This window comes from Siphateles boraxobius, unplaced genomic scaffold (genome assembly GCF_051911475.1).
Source record: "Siphateles boraxobius isolate OS27281-9 unplaced genomic scaffold, OSU_SipBor_1 62, whole genome shotgun sequence".
Classification (NCBI taxonomy): Eukaryota; Metazoa; Chordata; class Actinopteri; order Cypriniformes; family Leuciscidae; genus Siphateles; species Siphateles boraxobius.
Genome location: NW_027509189.1, coordinates 47,487 through 60,000, shown reverse-complemented (window position 1 = coordinate 60,000; position 12,514 = coordinate 47,487). Strand labels below are relative to the sequence as shown.

Here is a 12,514-nt window from a genome sequence, read left to right as displayed (position 1 = left end):
ATTGTTTTTTGTTCAACTGCACTGGTAGCTTTTTTTTTTTTTACACTTTTTTATACTTAAAACAAGTAATAAAGGCTTATATAAAATATATATTATCTAAAAATCTTATGCATTGTCCTACTTAAAATTAGTTTTTAACTAGTTTAAACTTAAAACAAGTGAAAAGACAAGTGTTCTCTGAAGACAAGTCTTAATATATAATGCTTGTCAAGTACATTTTTCCAGTTTTAGGATTTTTAGATGTGTTAAAGGTACACTACGTAAAAACAAAACTGCAAAGCTTGTTAAAATGCGAAAATATATGCTCTGAAAAGTGTAATATCTTACGCAGTTTTGCCTCAGAGGTGCATTTATCTTGTTTTAAGGATTGGAGATATTTTTACATTGATTTTAGACATGCACTATATGTATATTTTGTCTTTTTCTAGAACACATAAGGTCCATGGTGTTATTTTCCAAAGAATGAAAGTGGAGACAAAAAACAACCACAAAAAAACACAAATTATGACTTAAATTTGGGTCTGTTCCTCACATTAATTTATCACATGACTTATAGCACCTTTGTGTCCTTTTGGGATCTTGACACTTTCATCTTTTCTGTTCCATGGAAGAAGCTCATGGTTTCTCATATGAACTTTAGTTTTTCTGTGAACTGTTAGATTATTCCACTATTAAGAGCATCTCTATAGGGTTAATCATCTCCTGCTTTGTTTTTCTAGCGTATGAAACATCTCCTCATGTCTGGAGTCTCTTAAACACACGAGTCATGAAGGTCTCTGTCTCTGTTGTGGTTTTATAGTTGTATAGTTGTATATCCTCCTCAGCTTCAGGATATTCATCTGTTTACTTTGGTTTCTCAGAAGAGTGACGCCCACTTTTGACAAACTATAGAAATCACGGTTACACTTTATTTTAAGGTGTCATTGTTACAGTGTAATTAAATATTTAAGTACAGTGTAATATTAATTAACTACATGTACTCACTATAGGGTTAGGGTAGGATTAGGATTTGGTTGAGGGTCAATTGCATGTAATTATGCATAATTTACTGTTTTTACTATGGTAAATACATGTAACATATGTAACAAGGACACTGTAAAATAAAGTGTTACCGAAATCACTAGTAAACTTCACATAAAAATTACCAAATGACAAGAAAGACTAAATTGCACATGAAATTTTGAAGAAAATGTTATTCTTCAGTGTTTCTGTCTTGTTTTACAATATATATATCTAAACAATCTTAAATCAAGATACTTTTACTTTCTTGTTTTCTGAAAAATGTATTAAAATGCTGAGTAAATAGTAAATTGATATGATATGACTGCATATATTTTTACATTGCTTTAACTCGTGAAAATAAATTAAGCAACTTTTAACTTTTTTTTATTAGTTATATAAGATTCAACTCATTTAAGTCGAAATTAAGTTGAAATGACTTTAACATCCAAGTTGATTGTCCTTAAAAATTTAAGCAACACATTTTTTAAATCTGTTTTATTTACACTGTAAAAAAATATATATAATCAATAAGTTATGACAACGTATGTTTTTATAATGCTTTAAATCATCAAAATAAGTTAAGCTTAACCTTTTTTATAAGTTATTCAAGATTCAACTCATTTTTTTAAGTCAGTTTAATGTAATCTAAGTCGAAATGACTTAAAGTCCCCCTGTGATAAAAATCCAGCTTTTAATGTTGTTTATATGTCTATGTGGTGTTTTTAATATCAAACCATGTGTAAATTCATAAGTCGACAGCATTGCTGAGTATTTTCTGCTTAAAACTGCAGTGAACCAAAGACAGTCTCAAAAACACGCTTTGAAATCGCTGGTGTTTCTGACGTCACAAACTACCTTGTAACCAATCAGATCAACGTGTGATCGTCAACGAGTGGATCTCTGAGTGAGTGAGTGAGTGGAGGCGGGGCTCATTTGCATATTCATAGAATAAACTAGGGTGTCGAGTTACAGTCAAGATATTTTAAGAGTTTTTCAAAGATGAGTTCTAAGGGATAAAATTATTAACTACAGTTAATTGTACTTAATTTACTTTTTTTAATTCACTGTAAAAATGACATGATCAATAGGTTATGACAACATATGTTTTTACATTGCTTTAACTTATAAATAAATTAAGCATTTTTCAACATTTTCAACTTTTTTTAATAAGTTAAACAAGATTCAGTTTCATGTACTTTAAGTTAAAATGACTTAAACATCCAAGCTGATTGTACTAAAAAAAATTGTTTTGAATACTTGTGATTACATTACACAACTAATCCTACACTCTCAGAAAAAAAGGTACAAAAGCAGTCACTGTGGCGGTACCTTTTCAAAAGGTACACCTTTGTTCCTAAAGAGTGCATATTAGTCCTTCAAAGGTACATATTGGTACCAAAAAGGTAAGTATTACAACCCTTTTGAAGGGTACTGTCCCGGTGACAGCTTTTGTACCTTTTTTTCTGAGAGTGTAATCACGGTACTGTTTTTGTCCAGAGGTTTTAGCATGAAATTGAGTGTATAGATTCAAAATAAAGCTTCATGCAACACGAGACTGAACTTAAAGCCACAATTTTGATTTCTTGAGGTCTTTAAAGAGTGTAAATCACCATGTTATGGAAGCGCGTTGAGCTCTGTGGTGTTTCCCGACAGATGTGAAGTCCAGAGAGATGAACATCTGGAGAGAGAGAGAGAGAGAGAGCAGTAAAAGCTACTGGAAAGCTCAGTCCGGTGTTATAAACACAGTTTACCTGCTCCAAACTCTCTCTCTCTGTGCGAGTTTGAGGATGATCGACCCGTTTTCAGCTCCTCCTCCTCAGATGTAGTTCTGCTGTGGTTCAGTCAGGCTCAGACCCGAGTGTGTGAGGACCTCATGCGCACACATACGCACACACACACCGACTGATTCACGTATGAACTTATGGAGTGCATGTACATCTTGCTGATGTGGATCGGCGCTCTGCTGCCAGGTGAGACAGATTATGCATGATTGTCAGGTGTACACTGCATGCAAAATATGATATTTTTATCTTGTTTTACAGTACAAATATCTAAATATTCTTAAATCAAGACACTGGAGAAGCAAAAAAGACTTATGATATTTATGCTTAGAACAAATATCTGCCAATGGGGTCAGAGAAATCAACTTAATTCACAGAGAAAGCAAGTGTATTTTTCTGACCCCACTAGACAAGAGATACGCATTAATCAATTTAATTTTAAGACTTAATATCTGAAGGCATTTTGCTTCTCGGAGTAAATCTATCTTGTACTACAGTAGCCTATAGTCAACATTTGAAGTGGGTCAAAAAAAGTTAATCAAATTTGTCGGTATTGTTAAAAATAAATTTGATGAAAGGTTTTGATCCACTTCAAATGTTGACTAGAAAACAAGACGAAAACACTGAGGAAAAAAGCATGTTTTTATTGAGTTGTGACATAAATCATACTAAATCTCTGAAGTATATGATTTTTGTTTCTCCTGGGAAATAATAACAGACCCAAATGAGTCACTATAGTTGTCATCCAGTGAGAGTTATGGTTATAAAATGAACGTGGAGCAGTTCAGGTAATTTGATGAGAAATTATATTGAGATTTGGCACAGTTTGAGACATTTTTTCTGAAACTCTAAAGGAGACGCATGTGAATACGTGTGCAAAAGCTCTCATTGCTGCCTAAAACCAAGATATTAAAGAGGTTTTCTTCATTAACAACCATCATAATAGTTGTGCACTTTCTAAATTCTGAGAAATTAAGTATTTGACATTTATACTGTAGATTTTAGTGTGTTGCTCGTGGTTTTGGGGTTTATCGGGTTGTACTTAAGTTCAGTAAAGTGGATGCTTTATAGCTTTGGGAACGACAGGTTGATAAAGGAGGAGGAATTACTGTGTGACCTTCAACCAGAACATCCCGATAGACTTTTATGACCAGGATCAAACACACAATCTGGACACACTTACACACTCACTCATCTAATGGACCTACACAAGAGGGCCTGTATTTTGCTTACATTAGCATTCATAGCGAGTCAGAAAACGATTTACTGATGAGAAGAATAAAAGATATTCATTTGCATGCATTCAAATAATAATAAAATATTTGGGTACCGTAAAATCCACCTCTCCTTTAGCGCTGTTTGCATGAGGCGTCCAGCAGAGGGCGCAGGTTTATTACACTGTTTACCTGCGTCTCTGAACTCGTAAACACTGTCATTTAAAAACAATATACGTCTCAAAATGGAAAAAGTACGTCTGAGGCGAGATATTTTTAGGGAATGTTTTGGAAAAATGACCTAATTCCTGGCTAACTCCCATTAATAACAACTGGAACCAACTTTAAAGACCAAACGCATGTGAAAGAACTTAAGGATCGCATTTTGTTGTCACTGTGATGAATAACATAAAACATATTAACATTTAATGAACAACATAATTAAATTCGAATACTTGCGGCCAAGTTGTTTTCGTCGCCATGGTGAAGCTCCTGGAGAGCGCTCTGATTGGCTGATGGTGACACAGGAAGTGTCTCGGCTCGGAGTTCTGGCGGGAGTTCTGATACGCGAATATTATGAGTAACGAGTACAAAAACATCCGTCCGTCTGACAGATTTCAACCTACTTTTAGCTGGATCAAAACTCAGATACGGCTTTTCAAATATTTACTTTTGGGTTACACACCTACTTGTGCTCTCTTTAACGATTGCACTGCAAAAAAAAAAAAAGTTTCGTGTCGCGCTTGGTATTTTTGTCTTGTTTTCCTGCACAAATATCTAAAAATTCTCAAATCAAAATACATTTACTTGAGATGTTAAATGGCTTAAGATAGTAGGTCCTCTTTTCTGAAAACACGAAATTAAGTAAGTTTATTAATAAAATTAGAAAAAATATCTGCCATTGGGGTCAGAAAAATACACTTTCCTCAAAGGGAAAACAATACTTTTTTCTTCACTGAGATATTTTTTCTTATTTTAAGCAAAAACTCACTGTATTTTGTTAATTTTTTTCAGTAAACACGACTTAATATCTTCAGACATTTTGCTTCTTCAGTAAATGTATCTTGATTTAGCCCTAAGCATGTTTAGATTGACGATTTGTGCTGAAAACAAGACAGAAATACTACATTTTGCAGTGTTGATCTCAAAATCATGTGTCTTGTTGAGGAGAAGTGCTGTTTCTTTATTAAGTGATCAGACATATGATGATTTTCACCTGTTGGACAGTAACACAGGTGGGAAAAACACTGAATAAGGGACCTGAGCCATATCTAGAGACTTGGATGAGTCAGAAGAGCCACATGTTCAATTACTCAGAAATAAGAGCGCTTTCCCAGAATCCTCTTGTGAAGACTTGACCATCCTGGAATCTTACGCAGTGAGTGTAATGTCTGGTTCGGTTCATTTCTGGCCCAATATTGGTCATCTGAGCCAGGACCGGTCTGAAAGAGATGCGATAAATAAATCCAATTCTGGCCACCCGACTGGATATTTTAACCTCAATAATTAAAACGTATGCATTTTGCCTGATATATGTATTCTTATACAGTACGCAATAAGGTTGCTCACTACGTTTTGGAGCAGAGCGACAGATTAACATCTTTTTTGTGTGATAAAGCAGGCCTGAGATGACTTAAGAGCTACTGTTTTAATTTAAACACATTTGAATCACACATGAAAAATGACTGTCACCAGATCCTCTCACGAATCCAGAGCATAACATTCGTTATAGTCATTAGTATTGTAAAGTGACTGTAATTTAGCCACAGATCTCAGCAGGTTTCACAATAACACGGAGCATTTGGTTCATATTCCCCGAGATGGGTTATTAAAAGAGTGTCTGGGGTTTTGCTACTGTTGTTAACTAAAACTATTAAAAATATTTTTGGTTAGTGAAATAAATAGTAATTAATAAACTTAACAGGCACATGGCATGAGATGCTCGAACGCCTGCCCTTTTCGTCTAAATAAGTGCCTTTTTGGAAGACATTATATATATATATATATATATTACGTTTTTTTAGTGCATGGCATCATTTCTCTTTGATTCACGTTTTACTGATTTGCATTCACTGGTGACAGTCGGGTAACAATAGTTTTTAGCCTAAGCTTTGGCGTTGTTTGTCACTGCTGTCAGATTAAACCACGATTAAAATATCTACATAGAGCCAGCCTAACTTAGACAATAACCCTCCATTAAGCTTAACAAGCAAGAGAATCTTGCGTTGGCGTGAAATAGCGTTTTGCCATTTCGGAAATGCCACCAAAATAAACAAAAATGCCCGCAAAATTCAAGATATGAATTGTTATTGTAAGATTTTTCCTTGAAAAAATGTCTTCATGTCTTAAAATATCTTGAATGTAATTCGACACCGTTGCCTCATTTAGTATACGTGGTTCTATGAATATGCAAATGAGCCCCGCCTCCACTCACTCACTCACTCAGAGATCCACTCGTTGACGATCACACGTTGATCTGATTGGTTACAAGGTAGTTTGTGACGTCAGAAACACCAGCGATTTCAAAGCTTGTTTTTGAGACTGTCTTTGGTTCACTGCAGTTTTAAGGAGAAAATACTCAGCAATGCTGTCGACTTATGAATTTACCACATAGACATCTAAACAACAATAAAAGCTGGATTTTTATCACAGGGGGACTTTGAATCACACGACAAAATTACAAATATATTTCTATATTTTCAGCTTTCACTGTAATTTAAGTTCAACTTTTAGGTAAAGCTAATTTAAAATAATATTAAATGCTAGAATAGCAATTAAATACTAAATTACCACTGAATTCAACTAGCAAACAAACATAATTTCATAGTCGCTATAGTGAAGGGTTTGGGATTATGTGTGATCATGTGATGCCTTCCATCATGATGTCATCCTAGGTCACCTGACATTTAATTGCTCAGTTGATTGGCTTGAAACACACCATGCCAGAACGAAGAATGCACATCCATTAACTGATAACATTTCTACATATTATAGACCAGCTAGAACTACAAAAAGCTACAATTTTATTGGCCTGGATCGTTTGTATTCTCTCTAAAATTAGGCTTTAGAGGTTCACATTTCTTCTTTGAACCCTCAATGATTATTTAACCCAGAACATTCCTGTATATATATATATAGAGAGAGAGAGAGAGAGAGCGTCAGTCTCCAAAACACATACCTGAGATTGTGAATATGAGAAATATATTTCCATTTTTATTGTGTTGGCTTCACAACAGGCTGATGACTTCTCATCCTGGACCGCTTTCTTTTTAAGACTTTTCATCCTGCTGAGAAAAAGAGAAGAAAACAGAGGAAATGTGATTGACCCTTTTTTTTCTTTTGTTCCTGCATAAGGAGAAACGTTTCCCCAGGAAATTAAACTTGAAAGGCGATGTGAAACCACTTCTACAATACCACATTCAAGTGACCTTCCCCGATAAACATTTAAATGAAATCCAGAGGCACTTACTGTTGAGATCCTCTGCGGATCACAGGACAGATAATCCCTGCCGATGGCGTTTAGACATTATCTGCTCGTTTATGTGCTCTTAATGACTCTTTATCATCTTTGTGCATCATGAAAGATGAATTGTGCCTCTTGCATAAATTATGCCAAAAAATACACTACACTGTAAAATGTGATTTTCTTCACCAGCGTTTTTGTCTCGTTTTCCAGTACAATCAAAATGCATTTACTGGAGAAGCAAAATGACATAAAATGCATTAAAATGACTGAGTTTATATTTAAAACAAACATGTTTATTTTTCTTATCCAGATGGTGGATATTTACTCTCGTTTTAGACACTTACTTTAAATCAAACGCTTAACGATAAGTTTTTAAAGGGGTCATGACATGAGAAACCAAATTTGCCTTGATCTTTTGGTATACACAAGTTTTTGAGCCGTTTCCGCTCTACATCCTAAACTCCTCCCGTTTATGCAATCCACTTCCGTTCTGGCGGGCTGGTAATGCTACCTAGCTCCGTTGTGCCGACAAAGCACTGATATCGCAGTGACAAAGAGGATAACAATTAACTTACAACATGAATAAAAGTGGTTCGGGAACGACGTGTGCGGTAGTTGGGTGCAAAAACTCGTGAAAGCACCTGAACGAGTGGTTAGATAGAGAGTGTTACGACCACAAACCAGCTACGAAGAGGCAATGTCCATGCGCTCCATTGTTTACATTTTTTCGCAAGCCTGATACCGACTCAGAATCAAGGACCTGGCTGAAGGCATTGAATCTAAAGAAACCACCCCGCACCGTTTTTGTTTGTTCCTATCACTTTGTTGACCAAAAACCAACCAAGGATAATCCCCGGGGCCAATTATCTCAAAGGACCCTCTATCACAATTTTTTGTGTTCCCAAGCTAGCATCTTAATAGCTGTGTTTACACCGGCAGACGCTGTGCAAACCACTTCCGGCGGAAATGAAGTGCATATGTGTAGAGTTATGGCGCCGCCCACGATTTGCCGCGTAAACTTGTGTATATAAGAGATCTATGTACTATTAAAACTTCCTGCAAGTTTCATAGCTTAAGACGTCCTCCCCATTATAAACGAAGCATTTATTTAATCAATCTCTAAATACAGCTCGTTCTAGATCCATGGTATGAAGTGACGTCACTGTGCGAAGTGACGTACCAGTCGTTTGCATATGACCGCCTCCAGCGCAAGACAACTACGCCTCATTTCGCATCATCGCAAGCGTTGCGTGGTCGTGCAGCGAGTGGGTCTGTTTACAAGATGACTGCGATGCTACGCAGATATGCTGTTCCTGTTTGAGTCTTTGAATACGATGCCGAACGATCCAGACGTCAGGGAAAATAGTCGTATGCAGTTTATTTGCAGCATATGCAGCCCGCCAAAGCTTAATTTGAACGGTGAGTGATCAGATGAGTGTGACAGGGCATGTTACTGAAGAACGAGCAGAGAGAGAGAGAGAGAGCCCCGGCCGCGCGCGCGCTCTCTCTCTCTCTCTCTCTGTCTCTCTCTCTCTCTCTCTCTCTCTCTCTCTCTCCCTCATTGACACGATGGTAAAAGATCGGAAGACCGAAGTTTCACGTGGTTGAGCATTGTGTAGTCTACGTGTGATACAAAATGATAAACGTTAATAATTATGCATAAGCAGCACTGACGTTAGCCAATCATAACAGTGGGCGTTAACACTGAACTCTTAAAGGGGAAACACCTCCAAAACAGACTGTTTGAATCAGAGGTGAGAAACAGGGTGGGAAAAGGTCATAAATCACTATATTTTTAAAGTTTTTTTTGTACAAAAAACTATAGTAATACTATAATTGCACCTAAGGGAACATAATAAAACAAAACAAAAAAACATGTCATGACCCCTTTAACTTTCAGCATGCAACGCATCCTGCAATCATTTGCGCTCAATATTTTAATTATTCCTCAAGTCACTTCTAATAATCTATGGAACTGTCTACAAATGAAGTATTTCACATGAATCGAATCCAATCAAAAGGCTATTTTTGTTTATTTCAGGGCCGCGGACTTGCTTTAATATTGACACAAGGCATGCCAAAATCATCAAGGGTTCGAAAGAGGCTCAGTTTGGATATATGGTTCAACAACACGAGGCCGATGGGCAGAAATGGTAAGACTGCATGTTCAGGATAATATCTCTTCTGTCAGCCAGTCCATATAGAGCAAAAAGAAAACCAGTTCTGTATAAAAACCTGATTGCAACCTCGAATTTATATTCTCAATATGCCTGTGAAAACATTCCCATTAAAGGACAAGTTCGGTATTTTACACTTAAAGCCCTGTTTTAAAATCGTTCCTGATGAAATAGAACGGTTAAGATTGAAATTTGGACAAATGCTGCTGTCCCGAGAATGTCCGGTAACTTTAGTCTACAAAGACGTGAAACTCACCGAGTGATCTGGGGTGTTCACTGATATGCTCACATGAAAATCGCTGCAAAAGATGCTTTCCAACAGGTGTTTTACCATTCGTTGTAAAACTGTGGACCTATTTTTCCAAACGCCTCACACCCGGACATTCTTCCGCTGAGAGCTTGAATAATAGACACTCCAGCCCAGGTGGTGGCGATAATGCACCTTTGCCAATGTTTGGATAGCGTAGCCTACGATGTCACGACTGCTTAAGACTGTAGAAAGAATACAAACAACCCCATTTCCGTCTCCGGCGGCGGAGTAATACCGTACCTCACAGAACATCCAACACAAGTCAATGGAGTTGGACAAAAACTACGATAAATCCTGTTGGAAAGCATCTTTTGCAGTGATTTTTGCGTGAGCATATCAGTGAACACCCCAGACCACTCGTGAGTTTCACGTCTGCGTTTTATGAATGATTGTTCCAGTGCCCCTATGAAACCATTGTGGAGGTGGGGGGGGGGGTGCTAACACAGAAACCAAAATTCTCGGGACAGCAGCATTTGCCCAAATTTCAATCTTAACCGTTCTAATTAATCAGAAACGCTCTTAAAACAGGGCTTTAAGTGTAAAATACCGAACTTGTCCTTTAAGCATTGCAAACATATTGCAACATATGCATATTTAAATATTTAGAGGGTGCATTCACAGCGCTTCATGGAAGTGGGCGGAGCTAACTAGATCTTTCAGCTCTCTGATTGGTGGGATTTTCTGTACAGCATCATGGGTAATAGTTTTTCCACCTTGAATTCTGCTGTAAAACGATTATTTTAAAAACTAAGTTGAAATAATGCGAATGGCATCTTCAACAAAAGCAAATACAATCGATAGCTCACAGTAAGGTTGTCTTTTTATAAGTTATTGTTAAAAATAGATTTTCCTATGAGCAAAATGAATGGAGTTTTTACTTCCAGAACCCGACTGTTGCACTCAATTTCTGTCTATATGAAACAATCAAGATGTTATTTCGAAATGCAGAACTTCAGAAATCATTTTCTTCATGAATAGCTACTTCCATCCATCTTTTTTTTTTCCACGGTGAAATGCTGTTGTGAAACGCGATCGAGCACACACACACACACACACACACACACACACACATCATCATCATCACACTGCTGTCTGCTGGCAAACACACAGTCTCAGATCGACCTTGAATCTCTCCCAGTAAAGACGGATCGCTCTCGCTGAAGTAAATCAAACTGTGCTTCTCCTGGCGCCAGTTCACCTGCTGATTTCTGCAAAGATTCATGGGAAATGAAAAAAGCAATAAACAAAGCCATTCACAATGAAAAACAATGACATAAGTTATATGCATCTGGTAGCAAGTGAGTCATTGCAGATCATAATTGTGGACATTTATTATTGGAAATTCAGAATTTAAATTCTTAGAGAGTCAATGTTGTTTACAGATGCATTAATGCACATTGTATAGTTCTAATTTTGCAAACAATGCAAATTTGTTCGGCTGTAAAAAATCATATGATCAATAAGTCATGGCGTTATAAGTAATTCATTACTGTAATTTATTTACTTTTTCCATTTAAGCAGAAATGTAAGGGATTACTCTTAATTTTTCTGTAATTTAATTACAGTTACTTCAGATGTAATCGTATTAAATGAACAATTCTATAATCTATAATTAACATCAAAATTTAACGGCTAATGTTGAAATGTCATTTTTTCCCTTTAAATACTTTAGCCAGTTAAAGAATAATTTATGCAATTTTATATAATTCATTTGAAAGAATTTAAAGTGCCGTTTAATTTCTAACTGGTCGATGTTTTAGGGATTTAGAAAGTAATTAGCACTAATGCAATATTTTTATAGTACAGTAATCTAATTGTACTGTAGAAGATATAATTATCAGCTAGTAATTAATTACTTTTTTAGAGTAACTTACCCAATGTTGCATGTTTTTACATTACTTTGACTCGTCAAAGTTTAGTGTCTTTTTATGTTGCATTAGATTCAACTCAATTTTTTTAAAGTCAGATTAAAGTAATTTAAGTTGAAATGACTTGTAGTGCCAATTTGATTATACTTAATTGTAAGGCAGCAACTGAACTTAAGATTTTATGTTGAAATAGGTGGACATTTTTTCCACTGTAGTAAAAATAAACTACAATTTTTATAGTATTTAAAACAAGCAAATAAAAACAAAACGTTTTTTCCAACATAAAAATATGGCCCACTGCAAAAGTTAATAATTTTTTACTTTTCTTTGGCAAAGGCTTTTTGTAGATATTTTATCAATTATATGTCTCAATCCCAAATATAAAATGTTTATTTTGCACCCAAAAAAGTGGGTAAATTCTGTGCCACAATAAAAAAATAAAAAATATTTCCCCCCTTATTTGTCATTGATCAGTTAAACAATAATCCCACCCCAGACTCACATCATTGGTTGAGTCAGAAGTTGACAGATAAATGCTTTGAAAGAGTCATCGAGATTGTGTCTGAAATTCATCCAGATTACATTCATGCTATATAGAACATGCTTTTTTTAGTGATCGCGAATTACTTATTCAAAATAAGTATCTATTCAAGAGAGTGCGTAATCGGGGCAGCCAAGGTTTCACACTTTAGAAAG

General features: G+C 35.9%; 2 protein-coding genes across 2 annotated transcripts in view; one reads left to right on the top strand and one right to left on the bottom strand.

The window, feature by feature from the left end:
- The window catches only part of coro2bb (coronin, actin binding protein, 2Bb), a 31,011-nt gene extending 28,130 nt beyond the window's left edge, over positions 1-2,881 (bottom strand). The window contains exons 1-2 of the mRNA XM_077209744.1: positions 2,754-2,881; positions 2,613-2,680 (exon numbers count right to left, since the gene is read on the bottom strand). The gene's annotated coding sequence lies outside the window, so the exon portion shown is untranslated. The remainder of the gene's footprint in view (positions 1-2,612; positions 2,681-2,753) is intronic.
- Positions 2,853-12,514, top strand: part of LOC143719386 (integrin alpha-11-like) — a gene marked incomplete at its 3' end in the record, with an annotated part of 54,892 nt that continues 45,230 nt past the window's right edge. Inside the window, exons 1-2 of the mRNA XM_077209743.1 lie at positions 2,853-2,972; positions 9,505-9,616. Coding sequence (XP_077065858.1) covers positions 2,924-2,972; positions 9,505-9,616 — 161 coding nt within the window. The remainder of the gene's footprint in view (positions 2,973-9,504; positions 9,617-12,514) is intronic.